Source organism: Giraffa tippelskirchi, chromosome 9 (genome assembly GCF_054371585.1).
Source record: "Giraffa tippelskirchi isolate mGirTip1 chromosome 9, T2T-mGirTip1v1.2.pri, whole genome shotgun sequence".
NCBI lineage: Eukaryota > Metazoa > Chordata > Mammalia > Artiodactyla > Giraffidae > Giraffa > Giraffa tippelskirchi.
In genome coordinates, this window is record NC_137283.1 from 147,254,911 (window position 1) to 147,273,014 (window position 18,104).

Consider the following 18,104-nt stretch of genomic DNA (forward strand, 5'->3'; position numbering starts at 1 on the left):
ACCGCATGGACTATAGACTGCCAGGCTCCTCCTGTGGAATTTTCCAGGCCAGAATACTGGAGTGGGTAGCTGTTCCCTACTCCAGGGGGCTCTTCCCAACCCAGACATCAAACCCAGGCATCAAACCCAGATCTCTTGCATTGCAGGAGGATTCTTTACCAGCTAAGCCACAAGGGAAGCCCAAAAATTCTGGAGTGGGTAGCATATCCCTTTTCTAGGGGATCTTCCTGACCCAGGAATCGAACCAGGGTCTCCTGCATTGCAGGCGGATTCTCTACCAACTGAGCTATCAGGGATCGATTTAAATGCCTTATCAAAACAAGTCATCTGATTGTTGGAAAAGTATATTCTCATGCTGTCATTTATAACCAGTGGGACCCCTACATTTATTCTTATCATGCGTGTGTGTGTGTGCTCAATAGTGTCTGACTCTTCGTGACCCCATGGACTGCAGCTCAACAGGCTCCTCTGTCCATGGAATTTTCCAGGCAAGAATACTTAAGTGGGTTGCCATTTCCACTCCAGGGGATCTTCCTGACCCAGGGATTGAACCGAAACTCTTACTTCTCCTACTTTAGCAGGCAGATTCTTTACCACTAAGCCATCTGGGGAGCCCCATTTATTCTTTTATCACGGCTTGTTAGAGATTCCTGTCTTTTAAAGACCTCTCCCTGTTTTCAAATGTTATTGACTGTGTTATTGTGTTTTTGCTTTTTCAGCATCCACGTGGCAGAGAGGAGAGAACTGGGAGAGTTCACAGTGATTCACGCACTCACAGGCTGGTTACCAGAAGTCATTTCTCTCCAGTATGTTTGACCATTAAATTACTCATATTTTTTTTTTGTTTCTTCCCCAGTAAAGTTTCTTTAACTAAAATATTCTTGGTCTTAAAGAAAATTTCAAACATTGCCACATTTTTCAAAATGTTTGGAAAATAGCATGTTATAGTATTATATAAAATTTATTGAGAATTGCAGGATTAATTCTTTTTCCTCATATATAGTAAATTTAATCCTTAAATATTTGAATCACAAATATTAAAACAATGCTACTTATTTACTATGGCAAAATATTTACTCATACATTTATTCAGTACAGAAAAATGAAAGCAACTTTTAATTAGCTACCTGTCAGTTCAGTTCAGTTCAGTTGCTCAGTCGTGTCCGACTCTTTGCGACCCCATGAATTGCAGCATGCCAGGCCTCTCTGTCCATCACCAACTCCCGGAGTCTACCCAAACCCATGTCCATCGAGTCGGTGATGCCATCCAACCATCTCATCCTCCGTCATCCCCTTCTCCTCCCGCCCCCAATGCTACCCAGCATCAGGGTCTTTTCCAATGAGTCAACCCTTCGCATGAGGTGGCCAAAGTATTGGAGTTTCAGCTTCAACATCAGACCTTCCAACGAACACCCAGGATTGATCTCTTTTAGGATGGATTGATTGGATCTCCTTGCAGTCCAAGGGACTCTCAAGAGTCTTCTCCAACACCACAGTTCAAAAGCATCAATTCTTCGGCACTCAGCTTTCTTCACCATCCAACTCTCACATCCATACATGACCACTGGAAAAACCATAGCCTTGACTAGACGGACTTTTGTTGGCAAAGTAATGTCTCTGCTTTTAAATATGCTATCTATGTTGGCCATAACCTTCCTTCCAAGGAGTAAGCGTCTTTTAATTTCATGGCTGCAATCACCATCAGCAGTGATTCTGGAGCCCAAAAAAATAAAGTCTGACACTGTTTCCACTGTTTCCCCATCTATTTCCCATGAAGTGATGGGACCAGATGCCATGATCTTAGTTTTCTGAATGTTGAGGTTTAAGCCAACTTTTTCATTCTCCTCTTTCACCTTCATCAAGAGGCTCTTTAGTTCCTCTTCACTTTCTGCCATAAGGGTGGTGTCATCCGCATATCTGAGGTTATTGATATTTCTCCCGGCAATCTTGATTCCAGCTTGTTTCTTCCAGCCCAGCGTTTCTCATGATGTACTCTGCATAGAAGTTAAATAAGCAGGGTGACAATATACAGCCTTGACGTACTCCTTTTCCTATTTGGAACCAGTCTGTTGTTCCATGTCCAGTTCTACCTGTTGCTTCCTGACCTGCATACAGGTTTCTCAAGAGACAGGTCAGATGGTCTGGTGTTCCCATCTCTTTCAGAATTTTCCACAGTTTATTGTGATCCACACAGTCAAAGGCTTTGGCATAGTCAATAAAGCAGAAATAGATGTTTTTCTAGAACTCTCTTGCTTTTTGGATGATCCAGCAGATATTGGCAATTTGATCTCTGGTTCCTCTGCCTTTTCTAAAACCAGCTTGAACATCTGGAAGTTCACGGTTCATGTATTGCTGAAGCCTGCCTTGGAGAATTTTGAGCATTACTTTACTAGCTACCTATACTAGGGAATAAATAACACTAAAATGTCTATTAGACCTTAGGCACTTTAATATATCATTCCAGTTAAAACTCACAGTCCTGAAAAGATGATCTTATTTGATTATCCGAATGACCTTATCAGCTCAGTGTTGTATATCATTAGAAATAAGAAAACTGAAGCTCGTAGTGGTTGAATTCCCTGAAGCTGTGTACATTGTACCTGGAGGTAAAATTTGAATCTAAATATTTCTGGAGCAAAAGCACATAGTGTTTCTCTCATATGATCTAGATATATGAAAATTGTTTGTCTATGTAAAAAGAGAGCATTTAATGCAAAGCTTACTTAAAATTTCACAAATATTTTTTGCTTCATACATAAAGGTTATAGACATATGATTTGACCATATTACCATTGACACAGAAAATTAATCAGACTAAGGTGCATAGAGAATAATTATATCAGTAGATCTAAACATCCCGTCAATCAGAATGCTGATTTTTACAAGATCAAATCCACAGTACAGTTATCAATTTGGATCATCTCTGATCTTTGATGTTAGAAAGCTAGCATTCCCAGGGTCCAGGTTAAAGGAGATTGAAGACAGGTTCTAGTCACTTGGATTTAAAACATCCTTTCAGTAGGATAAGCTAGCCATTGCTTAGTTCAAATAAAAATATTTGTAGGGAAAAATTAGGAGGATAGACAAACTCCTTGACACCTTTTCCTGGAAGAGAACCACCTTGCTTTTTGCCTTCAGAAAGGTCCAGATGGCAGCCTTTTATATCTTCTCATGGAAAATCATTTTCTGATATCTAAGAGAGTACTTATTGGCATAATATGGTCAATGTCAGCAAGGAGAAGTAGAGAGAGGGTGGGATTTACAAACATGGACTTCATTAATTTTTTTATCTTCAATGTTGATGGAATACTTATAATTTTCCCTTAATTTTTCCTGCAGTAAAGATACCAGAGACATGAAAACATCAGACATCTATCAGAGGGTGGTAAAGAAACAGGAGATCAAAATAATTCTTGACTAGAAAATTATTAAATTAAAAATTGTGAATAGTCTTTTGCTAGAATCATACAGTGAAATTATGCATGAAAATTGAAAACAGTGTTCATATACTTTCATGATTATAAGACCAGTTTAATAATTAAATTTAAAATTGCAATATTTTAGATGCTCAAGTTGCATGAATATACGATTGCTTATAAAATGTCTATGAAAATGATATAAGGGAGGAAATCTTGAGCTTTGGATCAGAACTATATATCTAGATTTACATTTTTATACTTCCTACTTCAAGCCATGTAAATTTTACAAGTAATATAATTTTGGGGGCCCGGAGTTTCCGTATGTAAAATAGGGGTAAAAAATTACCTATCTTATATGGCTGTTCTGGGAATTGAAATGGTGAGAGTATTGGAAAAAGTAGCTGATGTACGGTAGAGACATAATTAGTGCTAATTTCTTTCCCCTAATGCATATCACTAGATTATTTAATATTATGTAGAAATAGGTATGAAAGCTAATAATCAACCTTTGGAAGCAGAGAAAAGTCTAAACAAATAAGTGAGACTGACTCAGATGTTCAAGTTTGTCATTTTGCTTCTAAATATAATCAAAAAGTAAAAGATACGTACTCTCTTTGATTTATGTCATAATGTGTAGGATTTTTTATTATGAATACTCTGCCACATTATTCATATAATTTAAAATTTCAATTACACTATAAAATCACAAAGTTAATTCATGTGTATATATGTGTATAATTTTAAATGAAAAGAATGTCATGGAACTGTAATAATGATTGTTAAGAAATGTTTAATTTGAAATCACTGTCTGCCAAGGATGCAGGGAGGGGTCGGGCATGGCTTCCTGGAGAAAGTTCTGATTTGATCAGAGCCTCTACTGTTGGCTGGGTTTGATTTGAGAGGAAGGGAGGAAAAGGATACGGAAAGCAGGAGAACGATAAGATCAAAGCCATAGTCTGTTCAGAAGTTGGATGTTTCTGTTACTACGAAGGATTCCATGTGCCAAGACAGCCTCTGGGGCTTCATCGATCATGGTCATGGCTTAACAGAGGTCCAGGAGAATCAGAATATTGAAGTTTCAAGTTGTGTTCATTACTGACTTTTTCTATATGAAAATCAATAGGGTGAAAAGTGTTTTGTGATGTCTTCAACAGACAGCCCTTTCCCTTCCCTCTCGCATAGAAGTACCAAAGGGAGACATTGCTAGGTTTGCAATTGTTGACCTTGCCTCATATTTTCCTACAGTTAACACTGTCTTATCATTTGAAAACAAAAAGTTGTAACTCTCTGTGTTATACTAGAAACACAGAGTGGATATTAAAAGTCTGGCAATTTCAAATGAAGAGATGATGTTTTTCTACCCAAATTTATCTGATCTTGATGTCATTCATTTGAGAATGGAGCACTCCATCATCCCATACTTAAGTCTAACTGTCCAAGAAGTTGTATAGTCTCATCCTGTGGGGTTTGAATGTTTCTTTTTCACAGTATAACATCTGTTACATTGTAGGTGGAAAAAACACATGGTTTTGGATTCAAAAAGATCTGTTTTAATCCTGATTTTAGTATTTCCTAGTCTATCATTTGTGACTGCATAAAATTTGCAACCTTCTCTTATACCTCAATTATGATTGCACCACTTAGGTTGCAGAGCCTTTGAGGGATTATATGCAAAAAAAAAAAAAAGAAAAATCCTACCTGGCCACCCACATCTTCATTCCACTTCTCAAATGTTCTAAAATCATTATCCCTTAGGGTCTTAACCTGAACTGTTCTTTCTTTATGCCTTAAATGATCTTCTATCAAATATTTACTTGGCTGGATATGTCATAACATTTAGATCTCACCAAGCTTAAATATCAGCTCCTCAGAAAAGCCTTTTCAGCCATCTAGGTTTAAATGATTTCTTTCCCAAATGATTCCATAGTCCATTGTTTATTATTTTATTTTTATTATGAAAGTTATCACTACCTTCCGCTGAGAAGTTATCACTGCCTTCCATCTGAGATGGTACGGTATGAGAATAGGAACTCTTTTTTGTCTTTCTCAATGTTGTGACTTCCTGTGCTTAGAAAAAATGACACTGCCTGACCGGTACACAGTATGATCTGAATAAATGTTTATTGATAGAATAATTTTAAAAATATTTTAAAAGGCTAAACTAGAAGTGTGCAAAAGATTCTTTGGTAATCCAGTGCAGGAACATATAGCTTAATTTCCCCAGAAAGTAATGCTTAAACTGATCTCAAAGGATTAGTTGAAACTAGTGAGGTTTATTGGGGCATGGAAGCCAACTCAGAGAAGAAAGAATAGCATGGAAGTGCAAGACAGCATGGCGTACTCCCAGAAAAGCACATGAATCTGCAGGAGTGGATTATGGCTGCTGGATTCTAGAGGAGAGATGAGTAGGGGGTGGAGAGGTGTACAGAAGCAAAACAGACGAAGTTAAGAAATTCATAACAGAATGTCGCTGAGAGATTTTATACAGGAGGATGATCTCGATCAAGCTTGCGAGTTTGGAGGCTTGCTCAGAGCAGGAGAACAGATATGAGGACTGGAGCAGGGAAACTGGTTTGTGCAGTATTGCAGAAGGGCTTCTATGGAAAAAACTAATAAAAACAGAGAAAGGGGGTCTTCCCTGATGGTCCTGAGGCTAAAACTCCACGTTCCCAATGCAGGGGGCCCCAGATTGATCCCTGGTCAGGGAACTAGATCCCACCTGCTGCAACTAAGAGTTCATATGCCACAACTAAAGATCCCACATGCCATAGTGAAGATGGAAGTTTCCGTGTGCTGCAGCGAAGACCTGCTGCAGCCAAATAAATAAATATTAAAAAAAGAAAAGAGAGAACGTTCCACAAAAAAAAACCAGAACGTTGAAAGGGTTGTCTACTGCAGTAGGAGGAAGAAGGATCAATGGGATATATTTTTTAATTGAGGAGAGTTTCAAGGAGAGAGTCTTGGTCATTCTCACTTTTCTAAGTTGACTGAAAAGTAGAAGATGGTCAACAGGATGTTTTTGTTGGTTGATCAATTGAATAGATGTCTGTAAGATGGTTGTACACATGAGCCTAGTTATCTGAAGAGAGATTTGAGCTGGAGCTTATGAGTTGAGGGTTACATACACGTACAGGTGAACCCAAAATGTAGTTGTGCTTATTCACTCACTGAGGAAAGGATATAGGATAGCAAAAGCATACTGAGAACTACGGAGTTCAGGTCAGTTCAGTCACTCAGTCGTGTCTGACTCTTTGTGACCCCATGGACTGAAGCACGCCAGGCCTCCCTGTCCATCACCAACTCCCGGAGCTTGCTCAAACTCATGTCCATTGAATCGGTGATGCCATTCAACCATCTCATCCTCTGTCATCCCCTTCTCCTCCTGCCTTCAATCTTTCCCAGTATCAGGGTCTTTTCTAATGAGTCAGTTCTTCATATCAGGTGGCCAAATTTTTGGAGTTTCAGCTTCAGCATCATTCCTTCCAATGAATATTCAGGGTTATTTTCCTTTAGGATTGATTGGTTTGATCTCCTTGCAGCCTTCTCCAACACCACAGTTCAAAAGCATCAATTCTTTGGTGCTCAGCTTTCTTTATGGTCCAACTCTCACATCTATGCATGACCACTGGAAAAACCATAGCTTTGACTAGACAGACATTTGTTGACAAAGTAATGTCTCTGCTTTTTAATATGCTGTCTAGGTTTGTCATAGCTTTTCTTCTAAGGAGCAAGTGTCTGTTAATTTCATGGCTGCAGTCACAGTCTGCAGTGATTTTGGTGCCCAAGAAAAGAAAATCTGTCTCTGCTTTTTAATATGCTATCTAAGTTTGTCATAGCTTTTTTTGCAATCAAAGATGCAAAGCATCTTTTAATTTCATGCCTGCACTCACCATCTGCAATAATTCTTGCCTGGAGAATCCCCATGGACAGAGGAGTCTGATGGGCTGCGGTCCATGTGGTCACAGAGTCGGACACAACTGAAGCAACTTAGCATGAATGCATACAACACAGTAACTCAATGTTTTTTATATATTGAGAAATGGTCAGCACGGAGCTAGTTAACAGGCATCACCACACATGGTCATAATTTTTTTTTCTTGTGAAAACTTTTAAGATCTACTCTCTTAGCAACTTGCAAGTATACACTACTGTATTATTAACCACAGTCACCCTGCTGTGCATTACAATGCTCTGACTCATTTATTGTAAAACTGGAAATTTGTATTTTTGGAATACCTTCACTATTTTGCCCAAATCCCACCCTTTGCCTCTGGCAACCACAAATCTATTCTCTGTATCAATGAGTGTGTTTGTTTTCCGATTCCATACATAAGTGAAACAAATCATACAGTATTTGTCTTTCTTTGACATATTTCACTTATTATAATGTCCTCAAGGGGCTTCCTTCATAGCTCAGTTAGTAAAGAATCCATCTGCAATGCAGGAGACCCAGGCTCTATTCCTGGTTCAGGAAGATCCCCTAGAAAAGGAAATGGCAACCCACTCCATTATTCTTGTCTGGGAAATCCCAGACAAGAGGACAGAGGAGCCTGGCCGGCTACAGTCCATGGGGTTGCAAGAGTCATACATGACTGAGCAACTAAACCACCACTACTAATGTCCTCAAAGTCCATCCACATTGTTGCAAATGGCAAGATTTCTTTCCTTTTTTATGGCTAAACAATGTTACATTGTGTATATGAATACTACACTTTACTCATTCGTCCATCCGTAGACACATACTTCCTGGCTATTATAAATAACATTGTAGAGAACATGAGATTGTCCTTTTTGACAAAGTTCTGTCTTTTTGAGTTAGTGCTTTCATTTCCTACGGATAAATACCCAGAAGTGGAATTGTGGTACTATGTGATAGTTCTATTTTTAATTTTTTGAGGACGTTCCATACTGTATTCCATACTGGCTATAACAACTTGTGTTCCTACCAACAGTGTACAAGGGTTCCTTTTGCTCCATATACTTGCCAATGCTTGTCATTTTTTGTCTTTTTGATGATAACTAGTATGCATGTGAGGTTGTAACTCATTGTGAGTTTGACTTACATTTTACCTGATGATTAGTGATGTTTAGCGCATTTTGTTGTACCTGTTGACCATCAGTTTATCTTCCTCGGAAATATGTCTGTTCAGATCCTCTGCCCATTTATTAACTGGATTATTTTTTTATTGATTAATTCAGATTTTAATTTGAATTAGTTAAAATTAAAACCTGGTCTGTTCAGATTTTCTGTTTCTTTGTATTGGTAAGTGGTATGTTTCTAGGAATTTATCCATTTCTTTTTGGTTGTCCGCTTTGTTGTATATTTGTTTCTTCTAGTCTTTTATGGTTCTTTGTATTTTGTGTATTAAGTACAGTATGTCTGTTTCATTTATGATTTTATTTATTTGTTTTCTGTTAGTGACTCTAGTTAAGGGCTTTTCAGTTTTGTCCATCCTTTCCAAAAACCAGCTCTTAGTTTCTTTGATTTTTTTCTATTGTCTTTTTAGTCTCTCAGTCATTTATTTCCACTCTGATATTTGTTATTTGGGAAGATCCCCTGGAAGAGGGCATGACAATCCACTCCAATACTCTTGCCTGGAGAATCCCATGGATAGAGGAGCCTGGTGGGCTACAGTCCATACAGGGTCTCAAAGAGTCAGACATGACTGAAGTGACTTATCACCACCACATTTGTTATTACCTTCCTTCTACTAACTTTAGGCTTCATTTGTTCTTCTTTTAGTTCTTTAAGGTGTGAAGTTAGGTAGTTTTTTTAAGATCTGATTTCTTGATGTACCTCTTAGAATTACTTTTGTCTTATTACGTTTGCTTTGCTGTTGTTGTATCTGTTGTATTTTTGTTATGTTGTACTTCCATTTTATTTATCTCAAAGCATTTTGTTGATTTCTTCTTTGACGCATTGGTTGGTCAGTAACATGTTGTTTAATCTCCACATAGCCATGAATTTCCCAGTTTTCTTCTTGTAATTAATTTCTAGTTTCATACTAGAAAAGATGTGGTTGGAAAGGTGAGTGCTATGATTTCAATCTTCTTGAATTCATTAAAATATTTTTTGTGACTTAATATGATCTATTCTGGAGAATACTCCATGTAGAAAAATGTGTATTCTGTTGCTTTTGGATGGAATGTTCTGTATGTGTCTAAGTCCATTTTATTTAATGTATCTCTCAAGACCAGTGAACTTCCCTGGTAGCTCAGCTGGTAAAGAATCCGTCTGCATGCAGGAGAACCCGGTTCGATGCCTGGGTTGGGAAGATCTGCTGGAGCAGGGAATGGCTACCCACTCCAGTATTCTTGCCTGGAGAATTCCATGGACATAGGAGACTGGCAGACTACAGTCCATAGGGTTGCAGAGTCAGACACAACTGAGCAACTTTCACAAGATCAATGTTTTCTTATCGATTTTCTGTCTGGAAGATCTATTTATTGAAGAAAGTGGGGTATTAAAGTCTCCTATTGGGTGCTCTTCTATACACTGGCGTTGGGATTGGTGAGTCCATGAAAGCCCTTTAAGAACTGTTTCAGACAGTAAAGAACCTGCCTGAAATGCAGGAGACCTGGTTTCGATCTCTGGATCAGGAAGATCCCTTGGAGAAGGGAATGGAAACCCACTCCAGTATTCTTGCCTGGAGAATCCCATGGACAGAGGAGCCTGGCAGGCTACAGTCGACAGGGTCACAAAGAGTCAGACACGACTGAGTGACTAAAACTTTCACTTTACTTTCACTTTCTGAGTTTGCTATAACCTTGTGGGCCTCATGGATGAAAACCCTGCTGGCTTTCAAAACTGTGCATTTGGGGAACTTCTCTCTGATCTTCAGGTCTTAGAAGTTGGAATGCCAGATGGTGCAGGGTGCAAACTCTTGCCTCCTCAGGGAAAATCTTAAGAATGTGAGTTCTCTCCAAATTGTGGGTCACTGCACTGGCTGGGTTTTATGGCAAGACTGTGTCTCAGCCTCTCCTATTCATTCTCATTTGACAGATACGTAGGAATTCCTCAGCTAGCATTTTTTTTTTCCCAAAGAAAACTGTTCTGTATGTAGTTGTAAATTTGCTGTGTCCCTAGGAAGAAGTGAGTTTAGAATCCTCCTATATCACCATCTTAACTGAAACTCTGTGTTTGGTCTCTTTGCATCAGCAAAGCCCAGCACAGAGTAGGCACTTAATCAATGCTAGTTGAATGAATGAATATATAACGGTGTTTTTAATTAAAATGTGAAGTAACTATTGATCAGTCTTGTGAAACAGCAAGTTCATGTTTTTTCTGTCAGTAATTTCTTGATATGGAGTAAAAAGTTTAATTTGGAAATTAATTTTGTTTTTCACCTAAGCCCAGGATATAAGGACAAAGTTTGGGAGCTCTTGAGAGAAATATTGCCCGAGTTTAAGCTGTCAGATGAGTCTGGCTCTGAAAGTAAAATAACTGACATAGATGCCAAATTAAAAGAACAAGGAAAAGACGTGAAGGATGGGAAAGAAGTGAAAGATGGCAAGGAATTCAAACCTGAAAATTCAATAACGACACTAAAATTGCCTGAAAAAAGTGAAAGGGTTTTAAAAGGTAAGACAATTTATATCACACTATTATTCAGTATGGATATTGTATATAAACATTTTATAATCGTTGCTGAATTTAATAACTATTTATAAGCATTGTCATTTATTAAGTGTTGTGAAAACAGTCATTCAAGTTTCTCTATTTCCTGAATATTAGAGCTGCAGTCATGTTTATGTTAATTATTTCACTATATTTTGCTCTCCTTATAATCAAAGGTAATTATATATTTTAATGATATTAAATTAATATAGTATTAATATAGAAAAAGACATTAAGTTTTCAATTTCCCTTCATTAAACACATCTTTCTTATATGTCGTATGTAGAGTGGAAAGGGCCAAAATACCAAACCTGAAAAGTGGTCCTATTTTTCTTTTCAGAAAATGTGAAATGAACACAGATTAATCATCATTAGATTATGATTTGCAGGTTGTTTATTATAAGGTGAAAGTTAAAATCTAAAAAATATATTTTCAAGTTATTTTACAAAGTGTAGAAGCATTTTTCTTAAAATGAGAAATATATTTAATAAGTGATCATTTTATACTTTCTGAAATATTTCATATAGCCATACATATGAACAATAGTGCTTGTGAGTAGAGTTGAATATACTAGAAAATACTCAATTTTTTGTGTAACTGTGATAACATCTATAATGGTCTTTCAGATATTTATGTTTTATAAGATATTGATTTTTTGTTCTTATTTAGATCCTGCACATCAGCATTTCCAATCATATACTGCCCTGATATAACTACTGTAAATATTCCTCAAAGATAAGCAAAAAAATTAAGTATATGTGATATCTGCTCCATCATGGATCCCTCTTAAAATAATCTAATGTGCATTAGTTTATGAAAGAAAGCAAAAATGAAAAAATAGCCAGGTTAAATTTGTTTTACCTAGTGTATCTTAAATTAATTTGAACCTGGAATACCTTTCTCATGTATCACAAATTAACATCTGTCTATCCTCCATCTATCCGGGTTTCCCAGGCAGCTCAGTGGTAAAGAATCCGCCTGTGATGCAGAAGATGAAGGTTTGATCCCTCTGTTGGGAAGATCCCCTGGAGAAGGAAATGGCAACCCATTCCAGTATTTTTGTCTGGGAAATCCCATGGGCAGAGGAACCTGGAAGGCTACAGTCCATGGGGTTGCAAAGAGTTGGACATGACTTAGCAACTTAACAACAGCAGCATCCACCCATCCAGTTAACCATTCATTCAATGTACTTGGGCTTCCCTGGTGGCTCAGTCAGTGCACAGTCTGCCTGCGATGCTGGAGACTCGGGTTCAAACCCTGGGTCAGAAAGATCCCCTGGAGAAGGCAATGGCAACCCACTCCAGTATTCTTGCCTGGAGAATTCCATGGACAGAGGAGCCTGGTGGGCTACAGTCCATGGAGTCACAAAGATCAATGTACTACTTGCTGTGAATACCTATAAGTGTTACAAGAATTAGTGGTAACTTGAACGAAATCAGATGTGGATCTCATCTTTTAGAGCTTAGGTAATGTGAGAGGGACTAACATTAATTTTAAAAATCATAAATACATACTAAGGCATGAGTCTTGAAGGGAAATACAGGAAACTATAGGTCGTTCATATGGGAGACCTAGTCTGGGGCACGAGGGAGGAATTCCTTAAGGAATTTTGAGCCGCGTTTGCAAAAATTAGAAGGATATCTGAGGAAAGATGATGGACTGTGGAAGGAAAAGAATTCTAGGTAGAAGAGAGAGCATATATAAATATTATGAGGCAGCAGCAGAAATGACAGTGACTTGGAATACCTGGTAGATGTTTTCAGCTGGAAGAGAGGATGTGAGGAATTAAGGGGCTTAAGAAGAACATGAAGAAGTAGGTAGGAGAGTGATCATGTCAGAACTTCTAGGTCATGCTAAGATGTTTGATCCTTACCAAAGAGCCATTGACAGCTACTGAAGAGTTTAGAGTTGAATCATGATCTATTTCACATTTTGAAAAGGATATTCTGGTTCTCTGAGAAAAAAAATAACTTGGAATGCAGGTGGAGGTGGAAGCTCAGTGGCATGAGAAGTCACAGAAAAACAATCTGATGATTATTGTATAAGTTCATGTTGGAGATGATAGTAGCTTGGAGTAGGTTAATAGGATAGTCATAGTGGAGAAGCAGACATAAGTAAATGACTGAGAGATACTTATAAAGTAAAAACTGCCTGGATGTGGCAAAGAGAATTTATAGAATTCTTACTTGCAAAACTGGATAGATGGTAGTATGTTTAATTCATCTGGGTAGTGGAGATGATGGAATTCCAGTTAACCTATTTCAAATCCTGAAAGATGATGCCATAAAAGTGCTGCGCTCAATATGCCAGCAAATTTGGAAAACTCAGCAGTGGCCACAGAACTGGAAAAAGTCAGTTTTCATTCCAATCCCAAAGAAAGGTAATGCCAAAGAATGCTCAAACTACCGCACAATTGCACTCATCTCACATGCTAGGAAAGTAATGCTCAAAATTCTCCAAGCCAGGCTTCAGCAATATGTGAACCGTGAACTTCCAGGTGTTCAAGCTGGTTTTAGAAAAGGCAGAGGAACCAGAGATCAAATTGCCAACATCTGCTGGATCATCAAAAAAGCAAGAGAGTTCCAGAAAAACATCTATTTCTGCTTTATTGAATATGCCAAAGCCTTTGATGGCATGGATCCCAATAAACTGTGGAAAATTCTGAAAGAGATGGGAATACCAGACCACCTGACCTGCCCCTTGACAAACCTGTATACAGATTAGGAAGCAACAGTTAGAACTGGACATGGAACAACAGACTGGTTCCAAATAGGAAAAGGAGTATGTCAAGGCTGTATATTGTCACCCTGTTTATTTAACTTATATGCAGAGTACATCATGAGAAATGCTGGGCTGGAGGAAGCACAAGCTGGAATCAAGATTGCCCGGAGAAATATCAATAACCTCAGATATGCAGACGACACCACCCTTATGGCAGAAAGTGAAGAAGAACTAAAGAGCCTCTTGATGAAAGTGAAAGAAGAGAGTGAAAAAGTTGGCTTAAAGCTCAACATTCAGAAAACTAAGATCATGGCATCTGGTCCCATCACTTCATGGAAAATAGATGGGGAAACAGTGGAAACTGGCTGACTTTATATTTTTGGGCTCCAAAATCACTGCAGGTGATGATTGCAGCCATGAAATTAAAAAACATTTACTCCTTGGAAGGAAAGTTATGACCAACGTAGACAGCATATTAAAAAGCATAGACATTACTTTGTCAACAAAGGTCCATCTAGTCAAGGCTATCGTTTTTCCAGTGGTCATGTATGGATGTGAGAGTTGGACTATAAAGAAAGCTGAGTGCCGAAGAATTGATGCTTTTGAAATATTGTGTTGGAGAAGACTCTTGAGAGTCTCTTGGACTGCAAGGAGATCCAACCAGTCCATCCTAAAGGAGATCAATCTGGGTGTTCATTGGAAGGACTGATGTTGAAGCTGAAACTCCAATACTTTGGCCACCTCATGAGAAGAGCTGACTCATTGGAAAAGACCCCGATGCTGGGGAAGGTTGAGGGCAGGAGGAGAAGGGGATGACAGAGGATGAGATGGTTGGATGGCGTCACCAACTCAATGGACATGGGTGTGGGTAGACTCCGGCCATTGGTGATGGACAGGGAGGCCTGGCGTGCTGCGGTTCATGGGGTCACAAAGAGTCAGACATCACTGAGCAACTGAACTGAACTGAACTGAATGCAAAAAGAGGAATCACTTTAGGAGGAGAGATCACAAAATGATTTAGAACATGTTGAGTTTAAGGTGCCTTTAAGAAATCAAGTGTACTTTTCATGTCAGGAGTTCCAGGCTGTTGATATGCACTTGGGAATCACTGACAAATGCATGCTAAATTAAATGATGAATGATATTCCCAAGGAGATGGTGTAGAGTGAGAAGACTAGGAACCTTAAGACTTAGCCTTAAAGAAGCTAAATATCTGAGAGCTGGTACAAAATAACGAGCTGGCAAAGGAGGCTAAAGAATGACCAGAAAAATAGGAAGATCAGCAGAGCACGTCACTGTTGAAAATCAAAGGAAAAGAATGTTTCAAGAATCAGAGAGGTTGTCTGTTCCAAATAATGTTGAGAGTTGAAATATGATGGGAATTCAAATTTCTCTGTTAGATTGTATGATACAGAGGTCACTGGGCACTGGTAAATGATGAAAGTGGAAGACACACTGGAGAGATTAAGAAATAAGTGGGAAGTAAAATAATGTATAAACAACTCTGTTATAAATTTGTGAAGAATAGGAGAGCAAAAAAGTGGAAGCTATCAAGGAAAACGGGGGATTCGTGAAAAACTTTTAACTAATGTTTAAAAGTTTAAACTTTTATCTAATGAAGAAGGGTTGAGTATTTTTAAGTGGCGATTTTGAAGAGGTAGTTGAGATGACAGCCATAGCATAGGTTTCCAGAGAGCCAAAGTGAAGGGATTGGTCCAACCTGGGGAGCAATGTCTCCTCCATCCTAACAGATTGGCACAGGGCACGAGAGAGAGGATAGATGTAGATATCAGTAGGTGAATGGGTTTGATAGAGAGAAGTTGAGGGTTTCTGAAAAAAGACTTCTCTCTCTTTATAAGCAGACCATTTATGAGCTGAGAGTAAGGTGGAGGTGGAGATGAAGGTTCTCATGATTATTTAAAATAGGGCAGAAGCTTGTGCAGAACTAGGGGAAGATTATCTCCATTAGGACGTAGGACTCAGCTGCTAATTTTACTCAGAGGGGTGGCCAGATGGGTGAAATGAAATGACAGAGAAACAATAAATTTATTCATGGTATTGGCAAAAACACATTTTGGTAAATATTTTTGCATACTTTCCAAATTTCTATGTGAAGAGTATGTTTTTCTTATTTATAGATTTTAGTATACATTATTTTAAATTATGAGTTTTGACTAGGCTTTTAGTGTAAGTGAAAGTATTAATCTCTCAGTTGTCTCTGACTCTTTGCAACCCCGTGGACTGTAGCCCACCAGGCTCCTCTGTCCATGGGATTTCCCAGGCAATAATGCTGGAATGGGTTGACATTCCTTTCTCCACGGGATCTTCCTGACTCAGGGATTAAACTCAGGTATCTTGTATTGCAGGCAGATTCTTTACTGTCAGAGCCACCAGGGAAGCCTATTTTAAAAATCACACATGAAGTCATATATTTTTATATTTGTTTCCTAATTGGATATTTCATCCTACACTTATAGTTATCTTTGCCTTTGTATCTAACATAGATGTTAAATCTAATATAGAGCTAAGATCCGAGATAGTTTTATTTTACAGGCTAAGAAACAGCACATGTTGTTAATGTTATAGTTTTTTTATATATTCAATTTTTTTAAAAAAAACAACTTGATGTGCAAAAACCACTACAATATTGTAAATTAATTAGCCTCCAATTAAAATAAATAAATTTAAAAAAACTGGAAACAAAGAAAACAACCTGATCAATACTGATTACAAATTTAGAAAATGACAAAAAAATGAATGGCAGAAATTTGAAATTTTTGTTTTAGACTTGGAAGGGATTTATTAGGAAATAAAAAATCTCAGGGAATTTTTTAAGGTGAAGGAAAACACGTTTCACACAAATGTAAATATGGATGGAAATTCAAGTGGTAGATGGTTCTGGGTACTGGGTTTACTATGCACATCTTGTGGATAATAAGATGTTGGTGTGGATGTTGGTTGGTGGCCAGTCTCCACCAGAAGATATTCTAGAAGCAGAAAGCTGAGTTTCTTGAAATGCAGGCCCTAAATAAAGAAAGTCTAAGAGGGCTCCACATTTAGGACTCAACTTTAAATACATTTTTTTCCTGATAATTTTTTCTTTTTAAAATGAGATTAGCCTAACACCATGATTTTATACAAATAAATTATATTCATCTGATTATCTACATTTAGCATAAAATTATTTGTAGTCAATACTGCCATGTCTTTCACAATATATGTCAATTTTTAAAGCTTTTGTTTTGTTTTGATGTGACTAATTCAAGGCGAGTAGTGTTTGGGGAAGTTTGTGGGTATTTTTTTTACACTTAAATAATACTATTGTTTTAGCTTTCTTCTTCAACACTAATTGAATAAGCAATATAGATTGAGATTTTGTAGTTTAAGGATTTATTGTATTTTTTTAACATGTTAGACAAAGCTGATGCAAAAGATCTTGGAAAGAAGAGGAGTAAAGATGGAGAGAAGGAAAGAGAAAAGGAAAAATTCAAATGGTCAATACATGGTTCAAGACCCTCATCAGATGTACAATATTCTCTACAGTCTCTGTCAGATTGTAAGCTCTCAGTCCCCTAGAATAATAATTACTGTACACATTTCCGAAAATGCTGGAGAACATTGGAGCACAGAAATGTATTTCTTGTTCAGATATATCTAAATAAGCTTTTCAGAGTGGCCCATAATTGTTAAGCTCTCAGATGGTTGTGCATAATGAAGCAAGATCCTACATATGAGACAGAAGCTAAGATTATCAAAGTACTTGTGGTACAACAGTCACAGAAGTGTTTACATGAATGAAGATATAGACTAATATATATTATTATAGTATATATAACATATTTTACACTATAAAATATATAAGTATATTTACATAAATATTTGATTAGATATTGATATATATTAGTATATGTCCGCCTCTATATAAATTCTATATATATACATGTATATATAAAATCTTTTTTAAAAACTTTATAGTCCTAACATTGGATCATCTATCTTGCCAGAATGTATAATTCTCAGTTCACTTCTCTTTACATGAAAATATGTCCATTTACTTCCAGTATTATGCTTTATCATTCTTTTTTCATTTTGTCTTCTTTCTGAATACATTACTGTGTTTTTTTGTGAGAACAGTTTCATAACTATGGCTTTGCATTTTTGCAGAAAGCTATTTGGTGGTTTGGTAAAGAAAATACAAACACTAGTCATTTTTTTGTATTTTTAATTTTCTATTAAGCATTTTTTTCTTATATTGATACCTTAAGCAGTCTTTTTTGATAGTCGATGATATAACATCCCCAAAATTACTGACAATTTTTATATTTGTGAGATTGCAAAACATTTT

General features: G+C 37.3%; 1 protein-coding gene across 8 annotated transcripts in view; it reads left to right on the forward strand.

Moving 5' to 3' along the window:
- Positions 1-18,104, forward strand: part of ADGB (androglobin) — a 176,823-nt gene that overhangs the window by 47,364 nt on the left and 111,355 nt on the right. For all 8 annotated transcript variants that reach the window (XM_081529900.1, XM_081529904.1, XM_081529898.1 and 5 more), the window contains 3 exons: positions 720-806; positions 10,772-11,001; positions 17,175-17,315. In XM_081529900.1, the coding sequence (XP_081386026.1) occupies positions 720-806; positions 10,772-11,001; positions 17,175-17,315 (458 nt within the window). The remainder of the gene's footprint in view (positions 1-719; positions 807-10,771; positions 11,002-17,174; positions 17,316-18,104) is intronic.